Source organism: Pezoporus wallicus, unplaced genomic scaffold (assembly GCF_028554395.1).
Source record: "Pezoporus wallicus isolate ANWC-B61680 ecotype Strahan unplaced genomic scaffold, APGP_CSIRO_Pwel_v1 scaffold_3294, whole genome shotgun sequence".
NCBI lineage: Eukaryota > Metazoa > Chordata > Aves > Psittaciformes > Psittacidae > Pezoporus > Pezoporus wallicus.
Window position 1 is genome coordinate 16,604,555 of NW_026635478.1, and position 22,760 is coordinate 16,627,314.

Consider the following 22,760-nt stretch of genomic DNA (forward strand, 5'->3'; position numbering starts at 1 on the left):
CAACTAGATGAATTTATTTAAGCAACACAAGGAACTTGCTTGTGATTTTTTTTTTTTTAAACACTGTGATTATTAATATAATACAAAGGGGGGGGTTATAGCATGCCAAAATAAGAGATCTTTGATAAGAGCATTTGTCTTAAGTATCATATGTTAAGTCTGTTCTTCACATTAAATGAATCGAAAAGGAAAGTGTAACTTTTTTATTTTCTACAGAATCTTCTAGTAGCAATGTAACAGGTAGCCTGGAGAGGTTAAGTAATACATGGCATATTTATTTGTCATAAAACCCCTGAAATCTATTTTCAGTGTAGGTCAGAGCTCAGTCTTTGAACGAATTGAGTTGAACAGATAAAGGTGGTCACATGAGTGGTCATACATGTTACATCCTAGACTGAAATATTTTCAAGGCTGTAAGAACGTCATCCTGTTGCACTGAAGGTCGCTTAAGCTAATAGTCTGACTCTGTGGCTGCTGGAGGGGTATGAAAGATGGTAGTCATGGTGAGAACAAAACAGGACAACATACATGTACTAGTACTTCTCTCAAGGTGCTCTTGTAGGCTGACTGATTACAATATACTGACTACTAAACTAGGGTTCTCCAAGGAGACTATCCTATCCTAGTCTAGATTACCATGAGTCAGGTATTATATCTTTATTTAACAGTCTGTTACACTTTCTGTTGTGCTTTGTTAGCTGTCCTCTGCCCCAGGGTCAAAAAACACAGCACACCACAAAACAACATGCCTATGAAATTTGGAAGAGGAACCTTCTTTACCCATGGGAAAGCCCTTTCTGTTTGTTTTTTAATGTAACCTTGAATTACAAAAGCAATATATTGTTCCCCCTTAGCCTTGTCCAGGATTTCATTGTATATTTGATTATGCTATTTTTCAGGAAGTTCTGTTTGTTTGAACACTTCTCCTTAAAGGACAGCAAAGCCGAAGACTTCATTTCAGTTATTTGTGTCTGTAAGAAGCATAAAGATTTATCAACTATGTATGTTTGAAGTGCCCTCAAGTGTGTACTGAACACAGTGTATGGGTATTAAATCCATTTGACTGAAGCAGCCATACTCAAAGTAACTTCAGTAGTTTGACTTTATTTAGTAGGCTAATGATGAAAACTAAACAACCCACCCAGCTGGTTAAAGTAATCTCAAAAATAAACTGAACAAGGAATAAAAGTGATCCCTGCTTATCTTTTATCTGAATAATGCCAGTTTCACAACAAATAATGCACAAGGGTGCATGTCTTCAAAAATACTTGGATGTGTTTGCAGCAAAACTCATTTCCAGATCTCATTTCCAGAATTTAATATAGAAGTGTTATAAAGACTTTTCACATGTATTTTTATAATGTACGTTATTGCCTGGAAGAGAGCTGAATGAGCTCACAGTCAAAATATCTGCACACAGGAGCTGACAGTATTAATATGATACCGCTATATACTGTGGGTTTGGATTTCAGAACTAAATTGATATAATCCATAAACCCAACTAAATTTCTTTCACACCTAAACATTTCATTACATTAATGGCCCTAGAAACAGCAATGTAGCTCAAGGACAGTAGTTGAAAATAACTTACATGCTGATCTGCTTTTAGATGCTCAGACGATACGTCAGTCTTCCTTTGTTTTCTGCAGAATGATTCCATAATCTTCTGTTGGACAAATCTCTGTTCTCAGGAGTCTTATAGATGAAATCCTGTGTATTTGGAGGTCTGAGAATATTTATCCTCTATCTTGGAATGTGTAAGGAAGAGCAGAATGCTAAAGGGCTTTTACCTGTTCTGCTGAATAGGATCAGTTCTGTGATTTCATATGCAGAAAAGCTAGTGCAAAGCAAAAGTCTTGAAACCAATTAATCAGAAGATTTAGAAGTTTCAAGAGCCATGTTCCCTTTAACTGAGACTCCTGAAGAAACTTTAAAATGAAGTTTTATCCAGCTATTGCCAGTATCTTGTACAGCTGTATTCAAATTCTCTGTTCAATTGAGGTGCTACAAGAGAGTAAGCTTACCTCAAAGGAGAGGATACTAAGTAAATTGTGGTCTGCATGCCCCAGTTTTACTAAGTTGAAAATAAAATTAAACATTTAGTTGTAAGTTATACCTAATTTGGTAGGCTGAGGAAAAAACTAATTTTGGTAGGGAAAAGTAAACTCAAGGGTTAGGAGAACTGAATTTCAAAAGGCTCTTCAAAAGTTTTGACTGAATTCATAGTGCTCAGCAGAAGCTGTTGAAACCTCAGTTGATAAGTTATACTTCCAAGTGTTGCTGACCTTATTTCCCTGCTGGCTGTTATGGGATAGGTAGTTTGTTCATCTGTGTATTGAATGATTTCTGCCTCTCTGGTTGCCTTATTCTTACAAATCTGTGTCACATAGCATGTTGATCATTCTGTTAATCTGCTGTGATTCATGGCTTCCTTGGTTGTGGAATGTCTATTCCTTACTTGTGTGTTCTCCAGAGCTTCCTTACTGCTCTGCAGCTGAGTCTTTATTGCATTTTCCTTTACTTGTTATTCACTTACTATGTTAATGGTCCCAGCTTTAACTGTGTACTTTCTCCTTCAAAGTTGGCAATTACTGTATTCTTCTGTTTTGATCCTGTTCTGGCCCCACTTCACCAATACAGTTCACACCCTGTCAGCTCAAAAAGGAAATGCCTCCTCTGTTAAGCACTGTGGATAGTAATTTATTTTCTTTTCCTTTTATCTTCCTTGTGCATAATAAAGCTGGTTCTGAGAGCTGTGGAAAAACATCAGATTTCTCTGAAGTTCTTACCCAGCCTCCACTCAAGTTTACTTTGCACCTCCTATTTTGCATGGTCGTCCTGGTCTCTTAAGATGAATGACAAGCCCACTTTGCCTTATTTTTGTCCAATTAATAGATTCTCGTGCTTTCTTGCGCTAGTCTTTCATATAATCTTAGGGTATTTCATAGGTCTTGTCACTGCTTTTTATTTCCCTTTCTGCCTTTCTGTACTGCTTGTTAAGCCTTCCATTTCAGGAAGATAAAAGGTGATGACTCACTGAAATTTCTGAATACTTACTCAGATTAAATCCACATAGGTCTCCAGTTCAGGCTCTTTCACCAGCTTTCTTGTCAAAGTATACATTTTGTGTTTTCCTCTTCTGGTTAGTTCTTCCTGTCTCAATGCTTCTGGTAGCCCAGACTTCTTAGTTCATAAACCATTTTACTTTCATCATATGGAGGGGGAAATGAAATAAGTAGGTAGCTGACACTCTGCTTTGCACTCTGTGTGTTCTCTTCATGTAGGTGATCTCAAGTCCTTAGTTAATGTTGTGGCAGTTAAAATGGCTTACTAATTTATTCAGCCTGTTGATTTCTGTCTTCAGACATGCAATGGAAGGCCTGCTGATTCAGACTTCAAAATAACAAGCACATTGTTCCCTTCTCAAGTATCTTAATCATTTGGCTGAGCTACCAAACGTTTATAGCTTGCAGGTGTAACTCAAAATCGTCTTTTGCCTTTGCCACAGTGCACACCTCTGAGGTGTGCCAACATACTACCGTTTCAGGTAGGCAGAAATTGATTCTAAGTCTGTTAGACGCTGAGGTTTTTTGTAACACTTTCTGGTACTTACTGGTAACTGGTACTTCTGTAACACTTTCTAGGCCTTGGAAACGCTTCCTCCTTATCTTTGTTGGCAGGTGTGTGTCTCAGGCATTCTGGTTTAATGCTTCCAGGCAGACTATAGCCTCCAGAATTAATATTTGTTGCTTGCATGCACCATCCTAAAATTTTCCAAATTTGAAAACTAAAACTGGTAGTTTGAATTTGGAGTCGTTCAGGACAATGTTTTCTATCTGAGCAGCGGTAACAGCATTGTCAAGGCAACTCTCCCTAAGTTCTCTTGCAAACACTTCCATGACTGGCTTTGCTACTTACACATAGAGCTGGAATCAATCTACTCATCCTCCCAGCCTTTCTAAGAATTTGCTATTAACAAGATACTTCCTACAGTTTCCTGGTAATGCTTGGGAGAAGAATGTCATTCTGAGGAGGCTGCTAGTCATGAAATAATAGAATTCATGTCCTACCCTGTACTTCAGTATTGACCACTTTTCCTGTGTCTTTGGATTTCAATGTTTTTGAGATACAGCTTCGTACTTCTAAATGGGAAATTCCTTCATAAATACTAAATACTTTTCAAAGCGTGTATAAGAGTTTGAAACCTTGTGGTTTTAAAACTCTCTAAACAGAGTGAGAGTTTATATGACTTCCAGTGTAACAAGTTCTGGCACTGTGGTATTTGTGTAAGAGGCAATGTAATATTCGACACAAAATTAGAAATAAGCCTAACAGATACTGCACTGAAATTTCTCATGGCTGGGATAGCATTTTTAATAAAAGAAAATTTCAGGGTACTTTTGTAAGAGAAGTAGAATTTTGAGCAGAGCACTGTAGTTAGAGTTGGTACTAAATGTAGCATGTGTTGAAATGTCTGAACATGACATGCACTGCAGAGACTGGTATTAATGAAAATTCTGGCAGTCTTAATGAAACAGCATATAATCTTGACAAGTTCTTATGCTTAATTTACAGAAGTATCTCTACGATCTGTTCCTGGATATAACATCCAATTCTATAAAATTCTGATACAGATTAGTTTTCTTCCAGTGCAGTGTTCAGACTGTCATCTTTTCTGAAAATATGGAAGAATTAGGTTCTGGAAATAACTGTAGCTATCACAGATAACTTAAAGGGCCTGTGATAAAAGAGTATGACTAACAAAGTAATTTGAACCACACATTGTCTCATAAAATTGAAGGGCATTCAGTAGAAGTATTAAACGTCAAATTTAAAATCGGTAGAGGCAGGGTTGTGGGGTGGGGTTTTGTTTTTTTTTTTGTTTTGTTTTTTACAAAATTTTGTTTCAGCCAGTGATGTTGCTGATATGCCTGTAAGGCTGTCCTAGATGAAAACTAATAATTCACTATGTGCCTGCCTATTTCCTGGACAAAAGCAACCTGTGAACAATCAAGTAAACCTGCTTGTAGGCAGGGGGTATATATTTGTTCATATGATTTACATATCTTGAGATTTAACATCTAACATAATGTAACATGCCTTCAGAGACAAGAGACAGAATATAGGGGGGAAAAAGGTTGAAAGCTTGGGGTTTTTGTTTGTTTGTTTGTTTGTTTCATTTTTTTTTGGTTTTTTTTTTGGGGGGGGGATTTGGGGGAAGGCCTCTGTGCCCATCCTAATTTCCTTCAGAAAGCAGTACTTTTAATGCCATAAACCTGTCTTTTTCCAAAAAAGGGCATTATTTGAAAGTAGGAAAGTTATTCTGTGATGTCAGCTTCCTGTGCCTTGGCCAGTAATTTTTCAATAACATTACTATCCTGTTTCTATTCCAACAAGCTGTGATGTGTACTTGTATAGATTTTTTTCTTTTTTTTTTTTTAATGCATAGGGACTGGTAAATTAACTATATATTTATTTTACTGAGAAATGCTGATAAACTCATTTTTCCTCCTGCCCAGTATGATGAATTAGTTCCTGCATCCCTCACAACCAAATATGGAGGATTTTATATCAACACTGGTACACTGCAGTTCCGCCAGGCATCTGACTCAGAGGATGAAGACTTTGCAGAAGACAAAAAGCATAGGCCACCTAAAGTGAGTGATCTTACAAATGCTTTTTATACACAGCTTATGCTAGGTGGACACTGAGAAATATTTGATATGCATAGAATGGCTCAGATGAAGAGGTTGAAACCAGAATGCTGCACAGCACTGTTTTATTGGATTTTCTGGTTTGTGGCTCAGGTACTAGCCTTCAGGAAATAACTCGGGATGTCCAGTCTTGTAAGAGTAACAATTAGGCAAGCTAAGAAGTGTCCATCCATCCTCAAGTGACAGATGATTCTGTAATTTTATTGGGATTTTGTTATGAGATGAGAAATTTTCCAGTACTGCTTTTATGACTTTGCACAACTCTTGCATGATTTGAAAGTTTTCCTAATATTCAAAATAACACTAAACATGTCTGTTAAAGTAAACCTGGCGTATAAGAACAGCTATACTAAAAAGCACATATAAAGTTTTTCCCAAACAATGTGCTGCTCTGCGTACATTGACAAAGTTATGATCAATGTGAACATAATTGTTTGCATAGTACATTCACAAGTTCCATGCCATTCTAAGAGCTTCATGTTTTCTGATGTCCTTTCCTGCTCTATAATTCCTTAGCATAATTTTAAGGTTCTTATATTGGATCTAATTGGGATGGAGTTAACTTTTTTTTTCATAGCAGCCCTTACGGTGCTATGATTTGGATTTATGACTAAAATAGCATTGATGGCAACAGACAAAACTCTGATGTGTTAAATAATGTTTGCATAATGTGAAGGCTTTCTTTTTCCCCACTCTGCACCAGCAGGTAAACTGGGGATCAGCAAGAACTGAACTGGCCAAAAAGGTGTTCCATACTGTGTAACTTCATACTCAGCAATGAAGCTGTGGTAGCAGAAGAAGGTGGGGGGATTCAGTCTTCCAAGGCTATTTGGCCATTGCTTAGGAGTATCAGTCTGTGTGTGCCTTTCAGTATTTTTCTTGTTGAAAGCTCTCTGAATTCAGTAACTGTTTAAACATCAGTAATTAGTGAGATTTGTCAGCAACTGCACTGCTGCTAGGAATCCAGTGGTACTATTTGCTTTTACACACATTGAGGTATTTTTCCTGGCTCTGAATTGGAAAGTGTAAGGAAAACCAAATGTTTCTTGCTGTAGAAGTCCTTTAGGTGTAAGAATCATTGTCCTTTATTTGATCTCATTCTAGATAGCAAAGTTAAAAGAAAGTGAAGATCGTGGAATGAAGAAGCGCAAGCGGAAAGATGAAGTGACAGAAAAGGAGAAGAAGCCTCGGAAAATGAAACCTCCTAAATCGTTGGGGTAGGTTTCTTTCATTAGATAACCCTTGAATTGTATGTGAGGTTTGGTTTTAAGCTTGTGTACCATAGCAAGATTATCACAGCTGTTCAGAATATTTTTAAACTATAATTAATAGCAAGTAGATTTTGGGTTTGGAATTCATGTGGAGTTTTTTCATAATTCCTACAAACGGATTTTTTTTTAATTCCCCCCCCCCCCCCCCCCCCCCTATATTTTGAATAGCCAGTAACAAAACAGGGGCAAAAAGCATTATGGAAAAGAGGTGTTAAGTTTATGAATAGTATTATCCATCATTGTTCTACTCAAAGTCTTACATAGTACTAAGAATTACATCTTCTAATGAAAAATAATTTCCTTCATATCCCTCGGTTTCTAATCTGAAAAATTACAAACGTAGCTTAATTCTACATATTTCTTAGCAACTTTATGTGCTTTCCTGAGATCTGAGGCTAGCATGGAAAGATCAAGGCTGTGTTTTTAATTGGCTTCTAGAAAATTGTTGTTGAGTAAAAGTTATTTTGTTATGCATATTCAAGTTGGTATTGTAAATTTATTGATAGTTGTTCTTTATTTATCAAGGTGATGAATTGGCAAAAAGCGCTCTGTTTAAGTAGCGTATAGATGTTGAGCCTGAATGTCAAAATTCGTAGCAAAGAGAAATTTTTTTTAATGTACATGGTGTGCCTAGTCTCAAAGCAACCTGTCACCATTCACAAGCCTTGAGAGGCAAGTTTAAGTATTTTAGTAGGGTAGATCAGCCATGAGTTTAACAACTGTGCCAACTTCTCCATAATTAAATTGAGAAGTCAAAAGTAAATAACCTTTGCCTCAGTGTGTACATAACCTAACAAAACAAATCAGTTGGAGAGTATGAAATCACATGACCAGCAAAGTTTTATGGTAGTTGATAGAATAGTCTGAAGATGGAAGCAGAAAGCATTTGCTTCATTACCCCACTCATTTTTTGATTGTACTAAACTCCCAGGCTTTTGTAAAAAGGCCTCAAAAGTCACATGCATCCTAATGAAAGATTTCTTTCCTCTGCAGAGTAATGGCCTTAAATTCACACAAGTCTGAAAAGAAGAAAAAGAAACTGTATAAAGACTCTCTCTCTCTGGCTGCCATGATCCGTAAATTTCAAAAGGAGAAGGAAGCCATGAGGAAGAAGGAATCTAGTCCAAAACCGCCAGTGACTGTTGCAGCCTCTACCCCTAGTAAAATTCCTTCTTCCTCTCTCAGTGCAGGAAACGATATTTCTGACTTGAATCTTAGGATCAATGATCCTGTCCTCTCCATTTTTGGTAGCACAAATGAACGTGAACTCATGCAAGAAGCTGAAAGTGCCCTGGAGATGTTGGGAGACATTGACTTTGACAAGTTGCTTGATGGCACTTCTGATGGCAGCCCAGTATCTGAGCTGTCAGGAGAAAATGGAAATGTCACTCAGGCAACCTACACCTCTCAGGTCATGACACCCAAGCAGGTGCCTGCCCTCCCAGAAGGTCTGCCTATACTACTTGAGAAGCGCATTGGAGACCTTCGAACAGTAAGTATGAATTCACTGGTAAAGGATTACATTCAAGAATCTGTATTTATACTCAAATGAAACAGACACAGAGACAATGAAGGTCAATTGTTAAAGCAGTGCTTGTTTCACGGTGGAGACAAGGTTTTCTAAAGCTTCTGTGTATAATAACTTTTATTGTTCGTTTGAGGTTTTTTCCATAATGGAAATATCGGTGTTACTTTAATTTGAATGTTGATGAAATTGATGGATGCTTTCTTTCTTTGGAGGAAGAAATCTGAAATATGACAGCAGCTTACAAATGTCTTGGATTTTTGGCTTTGTAACATAACTGCTAACTTGCCAGTTTAAAATAACACAACAAACCCCACACCACAACCCAAAAAAACCCACCAAAACCCTCCACCCAGCTACAAGAAGAACGAATTCCAAAACAACCACAAAACTGAGTATTTTCTTTTGGAAAGTTAGCACGCAGTCCGAACTTGTTTAAAATATTAATGAAAAGTATTAAATCTACAACTTAAAAATATCTCAGTAGCTTATTGAAAGGGACCAGAGCTGTTAAGGTATGATGGGCTCCTTGTTTCAGTTGTGGATAAGTTGAGAATAAATTTGTTGTTTGATTATCCAGATTCTGATATTAAAATTTTTCCTTATTCATTACAAAGTGCAGCTTTTCCTTACTCAGCACAAATTTTGAAAAGCAGCTCAAGTTACTACCTTTTCAGAAAAATATAATTTGAACAGTAGCAGAGCTTGCTTTGCTACAGATAATGATAAAACATAATGTTTCTCACCTGTATGTAAATGGCTTATAATGTTCTTAGTCATTTTTAAATGTACCAAGCTAACTACAGCCAAGACGTTAATATCAGTTAAAGTGAGAGAGATTGTTTTGCCTAGCCTTGAATACTCAGATTAATTTTACTATGAAGTAATAATAAGCTTTTAGCAAAACTGAAGAAGAACTGTAGTAGGCCAAAAGTCAGTGGCCTACCCCCCAAATTCATGCTGCTTCACAGTATAACAAGCTCCACACAGCTGGAAGAAAGCCTTAATTCAGTGGATCTTGGAAAAACCTAACTTTTCCATCCTGTGCTTTTGATAATGTCTTCTGGAAGTTTGATGCTGGCAGAACAAGTTTATCCATACACTTGGGGTAAAACTAGACTGTTGACGTAAAGACTCCAACTTTCTCACCTTCTTCTGTAAACGCAAATCAACTGACACATCGTCAGTGGGGGGAAAACGTCTTCTAAAAGGCAGGAAAAAAGAAATGGTTCTTGTCAAATACTTCACATGCTCACAGCTTTAGTGCTCTTGAGTGCAAAGAAAGCTAAGAAGTTTATAGAGCTGTAAGAAGAAGGCTGTGTTGCAGGAATATGATGTTTCTAGACTAAGAACAGTAATAAAAAACCCACTGACTAAATACAGCAAAAATTTCCTGACCTCCTTTTGTAGATGAATGCATTCTTGTTCCCTAAATGGGCAATTCTGAGCTACCATGACAGAAGACAATATTGTACACCTGCAGGAAAATTAGTAAAATGGCTTTTTCTCTATTGTGAAGGTAACTATCAAGATAATCTGTGGGGAAAAGAAAAAAAAACAAAATCCACAAAAACCAAGCAAACAACAAACCCCAACAAAACTAAACCCAAGCACAGTTCAGTGATAGTGATGCAGTTTTTGAATCTGGAAATTCAGCCAGAAACACTGTCCAGTGTGACAGTATAATGCTGAAACTATCTGCGTGGGACCAAAATGTCAAAACGTATCTTTCCTCCCCTTCATATAAACCAGAAGATGATGATAATCCTTGTATTAATTATGCTTAAAGATACTGCATTTAAGACTTTCAAACTTGTCTTTCTGGTATCCTATTACCTTCAAACACTTGTAGTAAAACAATTACTAGCAAACACCTTTCTAAATTTTTTTTTAGCAGGACAAATGCTTTGATAGTACCATCCCTTCAGCAGCTGAATTTACAGTAGAAAATAGTGAGCAGAACACAGTCATTATAGGAACTTAAATTCTGCTATCAGTGTTCATGACTGAACTGGTAAAGCATTCAGACAATGGACTACCTTATGTTTTTTGATAGAGTATCAGACTTCTGTTTTCCTGTGCAGTGTAGAGTTTACAATTCCAGTAAATATTTTTCTTCTCAACTTAAATGTGTCAGTTTACAAATAGCAAGAACAGGAAGTATTTCATAGTAACAAAGGAATTTTATCAAGCTAACACTTGCATTTATTTATAGTTTTTACCTAATTTGTCGCAGTATTGGAGATTTTTGATTATTTGAATATTCAGCCTTGTAGCATATTGGCTGCTTCTAGTATTTGTCAGTCAGTATGATGATACCATACATGCTTACATTTCTGCATGCATATTCTTTCCTAGCTTGCTGTCTGGTCCCAGTGCCAAAATAGAAGGTGACAATAAGCCTGTAAAAGTAGGGCTTTTTTTTATCTTGATTCCTATAAATCTGCAGAGTGGATGGGCACTAGAGAGAAGACCTTACTGATTTTTGTAGAATGGTGCAGGGAACTGGATTTCTCTAATAAGGTGTTACTGTTTGTGAAAAGAAGAATCTAGGTGATAGGAATAAAGATACAGTAATTCCCATGTAAAATCCTTTTGAGATCAGTAAAACCTTCTAATAAAAGGAAGTATGTATAGGAATAAGACTGAGATTTTTTTCCTACCCCCAGACAAACTTAGGAAGAGACCAAAAATATTAGAGGTATATTTTAAAGATGCTGAGAATGCTGCACAGCACCAGAAAAGAGGGACGAGGTATTCCTCTACATACATTATCCCTTTGTTGAAACACCAGTGAAGGATTAAGGCATATCTAAGAAGGCTGGAAAGTTGTAACTGGCTGAGGCAAATAATGGAGGTAGGAAAGGAGCCTTTCACAGACTGAAAGTAGAAACGTGTTGATGCTGTTGCCTGCTTGACTTGTCCTCTTTTTAAAGCAAACAGTGGTAGTGGAATGTAGCTGGTTGTGAGCTACATGTCTACCAATTTCTTTCTTTGTAGCTATTGGAAAGATGAATGTGTTAAAATCAGTGATCCACGCAAATTATAAATGTAATGATTATTTGCCCTAGAGCAGGATGGTTTTATTTGAGTATAGTAACAACAACTGTCACGTTTTTTTCTAAACAGTTCAGTATAGTTTGGTTTTGGTTTTGGTTTTTTTTTCCAAAGTAATGCTGTTTTCCGGGAAATAAGAATATAATACAGCTGTAAAAGTAAAGATACAAAGGTTGTTGGGATTAACTGCTCTATGAACTTTTGGATATTCTTTATTGCTATGTTACCAGGCCGCCAAGATGTTTGATGAAGAAGGCAGGAAGAAGTTTTTCACGCAAGACATGAATAATATTCTGCTGGAGTAAGTGCTTATCTGTACAACCTTCCCTTTTTGGAAAGGGGGTGAAAGGAAAAGTGCAGAAGAGGAAATATTATTGAGGTTGTTCCAACAAAGCCCTTAAAAGTCAATGAAGGTAGATCAGTCTAAGCTAGTTACTAGCTAAAGAGATTTATATATGAATATGATTCCTGTCATGACTGTCTGTCTTTATCCAGTGTAAAGCGTTTTGTAGTGCCCTGTGTCCTTCACTTCATATGTTAAATTCAACAAAACTGCCATTATTTCTTCCTGTACCCCACTTTCATGACTCAAAATACCTTCAGCTTTCATGAAGGAAAATTCCAGCTCTTTTTACTCTGTAATGCTTCAATTAAGTAGAAAGTTCTATGTTCATATTCTAAGAAACAAAAATAATCTCTAGGAGATTGTAGTAGTCAAAATTGTATCAAGATTGATGTGCAGTGGTGGGAGTAAATGAAATTTGAATAATGTTCAATGTTGCTGGAAAAGTATGCATTTGAACGGTTTCTTGCCATTGATGAAGACATCCTCTTTTTGTAAAAAAAGTTTATCTGAAAATGTTCCAAGCTGATATTTTTGGTGCACATAGCTAGAATATATTATGCATAAAAGCTTCCTTAGGTTTTTTTTTTTAGCTGTCATTTTCATCTTGGGGTGCCTCAGTGGTTGACGGTCTCTTGTTTGTTTGCCAGTATTGAGCTACAGTTACAGGAGATAAATCCTGCCGTCCGCAATGGAGTGTACTCTCACCTTGAGGCTTTTGTGCCATGCAATAAGGACACACTAATAAAGCGTCTGAAAAAGTTACACCTCAATGTCCAGGTAAGGATAGGGAGATTAGCTCCAGCATGGATCAGTTATGTAATGGTGATGAGGACAGAGCACAGGAGAGTAGTGCAGCAGCCACACTGTCTCCAGTAAAGCAAAAGATTTTGGATCAGTTGTTAGATGAGCTTAAAAGTGCTTTTTTTTTTTTTTTTGTGTGTGTGTATGTATGTGTAATTGCTGTTGTCACTACTTTAAATACAAGTAGTTTTAAGTATTTCAGGCCCTTTATTTGAGAATGAAGTGCTTTCATCTTGAAAGCTAGGTACAAGGTACATATCAAAGTAGCAGAACTAGAAAGCTACAATAATCATGGTTATGATAGGCTAAAAAAAATACCCATAACTATTACATGCACTTTTGTGTCAAGAAAAAAGAAAGGATAATAGATGACCCAGCCTGTGCTGTTTGTGCAAAATAGCCTTTGTGGCTAGGTCTTACAAATACTTTGTGTGTCATTTGCAGTTACTTTTCTCTTAGAGTGTGTTTTCGTATTGAAAAAAAAGTTATCTGTCATCTGAAGTATCCTGACCTGATTCTTCAGATGAAATCTAGGACTAAATCTTGCAGACAGTCTGAGGATCATGAATGCAGAGTCTCAAACTTGCTAAGAAGACAAACAGATTCATGTGCTGTTTTTAAGCAGTAAGACATAATAGCACATAGTTTTCCAGTTCTTCTCAGTAAGCAGTTATGATTAACACTGTGAAGTCAGGAGATGTAGGAAGAGAATTTAAAACATGGGGAAGTATATACTATATTACTTTAATGGTTGAAGTTCTTAATTTGGAGGTAATTCTAAATACATATTTTTTACCTTTGAAGTACATGGATTACATATAATAATTAATATTCAGATAATCTGATACATGTATATTGTTCATTAGCTAGGATGTTTTTATACCACAGCATTTTTTTTGGAAACTTGTATTAATTGTGTGCTTATTTGCAAGTGTCATCTTGTTCTTCCCCTCAGGTTTTCTTGCTTAGTTTGGTTTTAATAACTGTCTAATGAGATCATGCCATAATGTTTTGGGATATTCATGATAATTTTCCTTGTGGCTTTCATTGTTTCTAGTCTCAAGACTTGAATTTTTTCATACAATTTTTTTTTAAGTATATGCATTTCTATAATCCTGTTGCACCTAACAGGATTCAAGTGCCATGTAGGAAATGGCCGTTGCGGTCAGTAGTTAGTGCTGGGAATACTGTGTTAGGAGTGAGTGGGAAGTAATTTTTGTGAAACTATCCAAAGCACTTTTTACATTGCATCTAATAAGACTGATCTGGTGTTTCTCTTTTTACAGGATGACCGCTTGAGAGAACCACTGCAAAAGCTGAAACTGGCTGTCAGTAACGTCATGCCTGAACAGTTATGCAAGTATCAAGAGGACTGCCAGGCCCGCAATCAAGCCAAGAATGCCAAGTAAGTATTTTTGGAGTCTGTGCATGCCCGTTCTAGAGTCCAGCTGAAAGTCTGTCTCCACATTGTTCATTCCCTGAGCTCAGCAGAGTACTTGGCTTCAGTTTACAGGTGTCTGTAAATTTTGAACTGTACAAAAAAACTTGGTTTTGGGTAGGTGATGTTATCACACCTAGCTCTAGAAAGAAATTCCATTAACTGAGGTCTTAAGAGAAAGAAATTGTAAACTGACAAATATGCTGGAGATTCTCAAAATGCCAGATTAATGGAGGAGGATGGTGTGTTCAGGGCCTTGATGTATTTTGCCCTTGTTCTTTATAATAGTTTCACTCGTCTTTCACTAATTTTAGACTTGGAGAAGCGTTAATAAACTGATAAGCTTCCTGCCATTTCTCAATAGAGACACTGTATAAAGTTTATAGCTAGTAGCCTTGATAGGATCCCTAAAATGTGTCCTTTTCACTTGTCTCTGAGGACCATGAAGCGGTGGGGAGATGAACTTTCAGGAGGGGTGTTATGAGAATCTGAAGACGAGTCTCTTTTTTTTTTTGTTGTTGTTGTTTTTTGTTTGTTTTTTTTCCTAGCACCTAAACCCACACTCCTTACTCAAGGAAACATTTTGTCTCTGTTGTATACCTATAAAGAAAATAATTGTTCTATCTGCAGGTTACAAGCGGAAGATGAACGAGAGAAAAATGGATCAGAGGAAGATGATGATGAGAAACCTGGAAAGAGGGTTGTGGGACCCAGAAAGAAGTTTCATTGGGATGACACAGTGAGGTGAGACAAAATCACCTTTCCCACTAAGAATTATCACTGACTTCTTAAAGGGATCTCTGAGGGGATGTTACGCAATGCTTTTCAGAAATACACCTCTGAGAAATTTTTGGAGAGTGCTGGGGCTAAGCAGGCAAGCTAGAATGTTGCCCTCCTTTAACATGAAGGGCAATACCATCCTATGTCTGATGGGATTTTTCGCTGCTTTTTTATCTGTGTTACCCAAATTAATATTTTCCTGGTCCTAGGACTTTAAGCTTCTTTAAGCAAAGAATGCATGTAAGCAGAGTTACACCTGCTTCCCACCATTCTAGGAACAGGTCACAAAATGCTGTCAACCAATGAGCAGTAAAGATTTCTGCCACAACAGGGTAGATTTTCAAAGTTGGTGATGCTGTTTTGGCAAGCCTCCCAGTCTTTGGGCAAGCCAGCATCCAGAATGCATGAATCTTAACCCCTCCCATCCCCTCCGAAAACAAATTCTATGTTATCTCTCAAGAGCAACACAGATTCTTATCTGAAATTATGAAGTCTCACTTTTCTTTTTCCTCAAATAGATTTTAACTGAAAACTGAGATTACTGTTATTTAAATAATCTAGGTAGGTTTCTAAGCGAGCAAATCCTTCTAAATCAGATATTTCCCATGCAAGATATAAGCTAATTTTAATACAAATGTATGTATTATTTAAAAGGGCTGACGGACTTCTCACAGTGAGTCTTTTTTAGTATGTTAAGATGACAGGGAAGCAAGCTTCACAGAATATATAAAACTAGTATAGCTTAGACTGACCTGGAGGGAGCCATACTTAACGAGAGATATTTAAATCTGCTCTTCATTGAAGAGGCTCTGAAAGGCCAGTGTTACTTTGTGCACTTTTTTTATATTTGAGGACAGTAAAAGACAACATCATTGTCAGGAAGAATGTAAAGAGTGTAAAATGGATTTCACTTGCTTTTAGACATTCTCCATCTTAAACGAAATAGAGGTCACTGTGAGCAACATGAGATGTTTCAGCTATGAGGAAGCTAGAAAAAAAAAAGAAAGTAAAACCAAGTACAACATTATAGTAAGGATGGCAAGAAGCGAGCCATATGGTCTGCTGGAAATGGAGGAAAAGTGGTAGTGACAAATCATACCAGTTGTAGTAGCAAGCTTCCAAAAATTCCAATTGGAGCTGAGCTCTTCCTACAGATGGTGATGGGCAGCAGCTGTATAATGGTATCAGTCTTTCCATTTCTCAGCCTTTTTCTGTTGAGCTTTTGAAAGTATTGTTTCTTTCAGTACACCTATTGTGTCTTTTTGCAGGTCTCTGTTGTGTAATCTTGTCAAGATCAAGCTGGGATGCTATGAGCTAGAGCCAAATAGAAGTCAGTCTGCTGAAGATTACCTCAAAACCTTTATGGAAACAGAAGTGAAGCCACTTTGGCCTAAAGGCTGGATGCAAGCAAGGTAAGGTACCTGCTTTGTGTATCTATTAATCTTGGTACTAAATATTTCTTGGATCTTCTTTATTGTCATACATTTGACTGAAATAGATCCTGTTAATTTTGGTTAAAACTTCAAAATATGTCAGTGGAACTGAAATAATTTAGAAGATAGAAAATTAACTTCTGAAGAACATTCAGGCTTGTGTGCAAGCCTGAGAGCTAAAAGCCCAGTGTTGTCTTTGGAGAACTGTCTGCTGTTGTCATCTGCTGGAGACTGAATTTGTGACAGTTTGTAACACAGTGTGTGATGCTTCATTTGAGAGAGAGGTATGAGGAGTGGGGGGTAACTGCTGAGGAAGTTCTTTCTATGGTATAGAAAGTGATAGTAATATAGAAAGCAGCCATGCCTATATAACTTGCAGGCAGTCTGATAACACAGTGTAACATGGACTATAAGATTATAAACTGGAATTTCAACACCAGAGTTCACAAAACACTAAGGTTTGTGCTCTTTATTTCCTGTATGCAACGGGGATGCTCTGTGATGCTGTGGTTAAAAATTCACTTGTTTCTTGACGAAGACTTATACTTGTGTCCTACTGACTTAGGTGGAAACAACCACACAAAGGAGGGAAAATGAGAGCAGTAGTAATCATTGTGAAATACAAATTTGACAGTTTTCAAATACTTTGAAGTGGAAGAAGAGAAGCAAATATAGGTGTTCTTTCCTTCTGTACATCTGCTGCAAAAGACAATTTCCCAGCAAATCTTTACTGTAAAAGCTTAATGATATATTATAAATGCTCCATTCCTGGCAGTGTTCAAGGCCAGGTTGGATGGAGTCTTGGGTTACATGGGTGGCGAGGCACCAGAACAGGCTGTCCAAAGAAGTGGTAAATGTTTCATCCCTGGCAGTGTTCAAGGCCAGGCTGGACAGAGTCTTGGGTGACGTGGTCTAGTGTGAGGTGTCCCTGCCCATGGCAGGGAGTTGGAACTAGGTGATCTTAAGGTCCTTTCCAACCTTAACTATATGATACATTAATACTAATCAATGAGATTGCCTTGATTGGAGATTACCTGCCCCAGGGAGCGTGAGCGACCAGGATCGCTGTGAACAGAGCGGGTCGAGGCAGTTTGTGCGGGTAGGCGAGCAGGATGGTGAGCACTCGTCGTATGACCAGGGCCCGGTCCGGGAGCTCTGGTCTGGCTGCTCCGGCGGTCACCAGTGTAGGCACCTAGACAGAGCCGATGAGAGGGGAGGCTGCAGTGCAGAGCTCGGGGTGTAGAGAGTGCCTGCACTGGTCTGGTGAGGGGAGGATGCACAATGGGCAGGGCTGCACTCGGTGCTCCCTGGTGGAGGTCCTCCTGCAGCAGGTGGCTGAGCTGCGGGATGCTGTTAATAGACTGCAAGATGTCAGGGAAGCTGAGAGTAAGCAGGAATGCTTGCTCCTGGCCCAAACTGTGCAGGGGCCTCGAGCTTCACCTCCAGCTCATGAAGGAAAGAGGGAGGCCTTTAACCTGGGAAGCTGGGAATTAGTGACAGAAAAAAACAACAAAAAAAAGGAGGAAAAGGACAACCAAAAGCAAGGGGCTTCCCCCTAAATCTGTTGTCCCCACGCAGAACCGCTTTGCTGTCCTGCAGGGGGCTAACGAGGGAAAACACTAGAGCCAGAAACAGCCTGCTGATGCCCTGGTAAAGAAGATCTCTACTGGTGCTGCTAGGAAAAGGTGGCAGATCATAGTAGTAGGGGACTCTACACTGAAAGGGACAGAAGCACTTGTCTGCCGGCCAGACCCCGTCTCAAGGGAGGTGTGTTGCCTACCGGAGGCACGGATCAGGGATGTGGCAGAGAAGCTGCTGCTCTAGTAAGTCCCACGGACTATTACCCACTCCTGGTGATACATGTGGGTGCTAGGGATATAGACAGTAGCAGCCTGGGGAACATAAAGAAGGATTACAGAGCCCTGGGGGAGGTGGTTAGGGGCTCTGGAGCTCAGATAGTCCTTTCGTCAAATCTCCAGGATACAGGGGAGGACCTAAAAAAAGCTAGGAGGATTAGTCAGGTTAATATAATGGTTAAAGGGGTGGTGTCATAGTCAGGGGTTTGGGTGCCTTGAACACGGGACCCAAGTTTGTAGGCCAGGTCTAGTGGGGGCTGATAAAGAAGGGAAAGAGCAGTTTTGGTAGGAGGCTTGCCAGACTGGTCAAGGAGGCTTTAAACTAGATGTGCTGGGGGAGGGGGGCATCATTCCATCCCAACACACCCAGTCAGTTGCCAGCACCTATAATAAATGCTCAGAGCAATGTAGAGATATCCCAGCCGCTCCAGCCAATGAGCCGGCTTCATTTGGAGCTCGGCTCAGATGCCTCTATACAAACACCCGTGGCATGGGGAACAGACAAGAGGAATTAGAGATGTGTGCACATCTACAAGGGTATGATATAATAGGCATTGCAGAAACATGGTGGGGTGGCTCCTATGACTGGAGTGTTGGAATGGAAGGTTACAGGCTCTTTAGAAAAGACAGGCCTGGCAGGCAAAGAGGGGGAGTTGCCCTTTATGTTAGGGATAGGCTGGAGAGTATGGAACTCTGTCTGGGGACAGGTGAGCAGTCCACAGAGAGTTTGTGGGTCAGGGTTAAAGGGAATATAGCTATGGGAGACATTACTGTGGGGATCTGTTACAGACCGCCTGATCAAGGAGAACCTGCGGACGAAGCACTCCATAGACAGATAGGAAAAGCCTCATGCTCACAGGCCCTTGTTCTCATGGGTGACTTCAACCACCCTGACATCTGTTGGAAGGATGGTACGGCCCAGCACAAGGAATCCAGGAGGTTCCTCGATTGTGTGGAAGACAACTTCCTTCTGCAAGTAATAGAGGAGCCTACAAGGAGAGGTGCCATGCTTGACCTTGTGCTCACCAACAGGGAAGGACTTGTTGGAAATGTGATGCTCCAGGGCAGCCTTGGATGCAGCGATCACGAGATGTTCGAATTTGAGATCCTCAGGACAGTGAGAAGAGCATGCAGCAAGCTCACTGCTTGGGGGGGCCCAAGACTCTTGGTTGATATTCAAGGATCACCTGCTACAAGCTCAGGAGTGTTGCATCCCAACTAGAAGGAAGTGCAGCAGGAGGGCCAGGAGACCTCCTTGGATGGATAAGGAGCTCCTGAGGAAAATTCAAATGAAAAAAGAGGCTTATAAAAGGGGGAAGCAAGGACAGGTGGCATGGGAAGGGTACAGGGATGTTGTCTGGGAAGCTAGGGACCAGGTTAGGAAAGCTAAGGCCCAGTTAGAATTAAACTTAGCTAGAGGTATTAAAGATAACAGGAAGGGATTCTACAGGTACATAGCAAATAAAAAACAGACTAGGGAGAACGTGGGCCCCTCAGGAAGTTCTCGGGAGAACTGACTACACAGGATTTGGAGAAGGCTGAGGTTCTGAATGACTTCTTTGCTTCGGTCTTCACTGGCAAAGGCTCTGACCAAACCACCCAAGTCTTGGAAGGCAGACGCAGGCACTGTGAGAGTGAAGACCTTGAGCCCACTGTAGGAGAGGATCTGGTTCGAGACCATCTTAAAAATCTGAACGTGCACAAGTCCATGGGTCCTGATGGGATCCATCCGCGGGTCCTGAAGGAGCTGGCAAATGAACTTGCGAAGGCGCTGGCCATCATATTTGAGAAATCATGGCAGTCAGGTGAAGTTCCCAACGACTGGAAAAAGGGAAATATAACCCCCATTTTCAGGAAGGGGAAAATGGATGACCCGGGGAATTACAGACCAGTCAGTCTCACCTCTGTGCCTGGCAAAATCTGGGAGCAAATTCTCCTGAAAGGCATGCTAAGGCACGTGGAAATCAACAACGTGTTTGGTGACAGCCAGCATGGCTTCACTAAGGGGAAATCCTGCCTGACCAATTTGGTGGCCTTCTATGATGGGGCTACAGAACTGATGGACAGGGGTAGAGCAGTTGACGTCATCTACCTGGACTTGTGCAAAGTGTTTGACACTGTCCCACACGACATCCTTGTCTCTAAATTGGAGAGACATCAATTTGATGGATGGACCCCTTGGTGGATAAAGAACTGGCTGGATGGCCGCACGCAAAGAGTTGTGGTCAATGGCTCAATGTCCGGCTGGAGACCAGTAACGAGTGGCATCCTTCAGGGATCAGTGTTGGGACCGTCTTGTTTAACATCTTTGTCGCTGACATGGACAGTGGGATTGAGTGTGCCCTCAGCAAGTTTGCCGATGACACCAAGCTGTGTGGTTCAGTTGATACCCTGGAGGGAAGGAATGCCATCCAGAGGGACCTCGACACGCTTGTGAGGTGGGCTCATGCCAACCTTATGAAGTTTAACCATGCCAAGTGCAAGGTCCTACACCTGGGTCGGAGCAATCCCAGGCACAGCTACAGGTTGGGCAGAGAAGAGATTCAGTGCAGCCCTGTGGAGAAGGACTTGGGGGTGTTGGTTGATGAGAAAATGAACATGAGCTGGCAGCGTGCGCTCGCAGCCTGGAAATCCAACCATATCCTGGGCTGCATCAGAAGGAGCGTGAGCAGCAGGTCAAAGGAGGTGATCCTGCCCCTTTACTCTGCTCTTGTGAGACCTCACCTGGAGTATTGTGTGCAGTTCTGGTGTCCTCAACATAAAAAGGACATGGAACTGTTGGAACAAGTCCAGAGAAGGGCCACAAGGATGATCAGGGGACTGGAGCACCTCCCGTGTGAAGACAGGCTGAGGAATTTGGGGCTGTTCAGCCTGGAGGAGAGAAGGCTGCGTGGAGACCTCATAGCAGCCTTCCAGTATCTGAAGGGGGCCTCTGGAGATGCTGCCGAGGGACTCTTCATTAGTGACTGTAGTGACAGGACAAGGGGTAACGGGTTAAAACTTGAACAGGGGAAGTTTAGATTGGATCTAAGGAGGAAATTCTTTCCTGTTCGGGTGGTGAGGCACTGGAAGAGGTTGCCCAGGGAGGTTGTGAATGCTCCTGTCTGTGGCAGTGTTCACGACCAGGTTGGACAAGGCCTTGGGTGACATGGTTTAGTGTGAGGTGTCCCTGCCCATGGCAGGGGTGTTGGAACTAGATGATCTTAAGGTCCTTTCCAACCCTAATGATTCTATGATTCTAAGCTGTAAAGATAACTGTACTGATTGTTTCCTAGAATAGTCAGTGTAGAAAATGAGGTTGTAATAAGCTGTTTGTGAAACAGTAATGAAAGGAACAAATGAAGCTTTACACTTCTTGGCATACAGCTGACTTATTTCTGTTCAAGGATCTAGCTTTGTATCATAAGTATGCTGATGAGTGAGAGGTTATCTCATATGAAGATTCTATTGAAGTAAACAAGATGTAGAATCCCATTTTAGTTTAAAAACACTAAACGGAGATCACTGATAGTGGCACAACAGTCAAGTGATAATGTGAGGTCATCCAAGAATACACAAGGAAAGCATGTTAAAACTTTGCTTTTGAAAGCGATATAACATACGGTTCTTTCCCTTCCATATGGTAAGCATGCTGAAAACTTTCTGTAAGCTTTGAAACTACCTATAAAAGGGATTTCAACACAAAAGGACAAAAATCAAACAAACCTAAAACCCCCCAAATGACTTCTCGCCTTATACAAAACAAAAAACCCCAAGCAAACAAAAAAACCTTTACCCACCAACAAACCAAATAAACACCAGGAGCTGCCTCAGCATAACTTTCTGTAGACCAGCAAGACTTCTTTTGCCAGCTAGGCAGTTTTGGTGCCATAGAAATTGTTCTGTATTTATAGGGAGGCACTTCACTGAGTTCTCTTTAGGAAGTGGTGTATTGTAATTTGTAGAGAAACAGTTACACATGGAAAGAGAAAAAGCAAGAATTTCAGGGAGTCTGATAGTGGTAGCTCCTAATACAGTACATTTTATTCATATGCTGGCTGGATGCTCAGTGTTGTTAATAAGTTAGAGTAAGGATTATCATGCTGAAGGATTTACTTTTATGCATGGTCTCAAGTGAGAAGGAGCTATGTAAGCTGGAAAAATGAAGGCTTTTAATGTTAAAAATGGGCTGCTGACTGCATTTCACAAGAAAGACTTCCTAATTGGAGTAGGTCTGTGGTACCAGAACTTTGTGGGATCAGCCTACAGGAAAAATTTCATGTGTGTTAGAAAAAAGTCTGTGACGTAAATATGTGTATGTTCAAAAATGAAGTGTAAGGAACAGGAAGTCTGTTTCCTTTAATTCCAAGAGTTTAATAATCATTGGAGGTCATCATGCATGTAGGCTTGGAGAACATTTATTTTGTGCAGGTCAAGCAGCATGCTTAACTTGAAATCATGATCAGAAAGAAACAATCTCATACTGATCTCTCATCAGTTTTTAAATCTGAATATATTTATGCAATGGTGGGGTTATCTTCCAAGTGTGTTCTTGCTTTG

At 39.8% G+C, this 22,760-nt stretch overlaps 1 protein-coding gene across 3 annotated transcripts in view; it reads left to right on the forward strand.

Moving 5' to 3' along the window:
- UBN2 (ubinuclein 2) overlaps positions 1 to 22,760 on the forward strand; it is a 51,418-nt gene that overhangs the window by 17,080 nt on the left and 11,578 nt on the right. For all 3 annotated transcript variants that reach the window (XM_057430583.1, XM_057430600.1, XM_057430590.1), the window contains exons 4-11: positions 5,520 to 5,657; positions 6,819 to 6,931; positions 7,979 to 8,477; positions 11,798 to 11,868; positions 12,561 to 12,690; positions 14,001 to 14,119; positions 14,783 to 14,896; positions 16,201 to 16,344. In XM_057430583.1, coding sequence (XP_057286566.1) covers positions 5,520 to 5,657; positions 6,819 to 6,931; positions 7,979 to 8,477; positions 11,798 to 11,868; positions 12,561 to 12,690; positions 14,001 to 14,119; positions 14,783 to 14,896; positions 16,201 to 16,344 — 1,328 coding nt within the window. The remainder of the gene's footprint in view (positions 1 to 5,519; positions 5,658 to 6,818; positions 6,932 to 7,978; positions 8,478 to 11,797; positions 11,869 to 12,560; positions 12,691 to 14,000; positions 14,120 to 14,782; positions 14,897 to 16,200; positions 16,345 to 22,760) is intronic.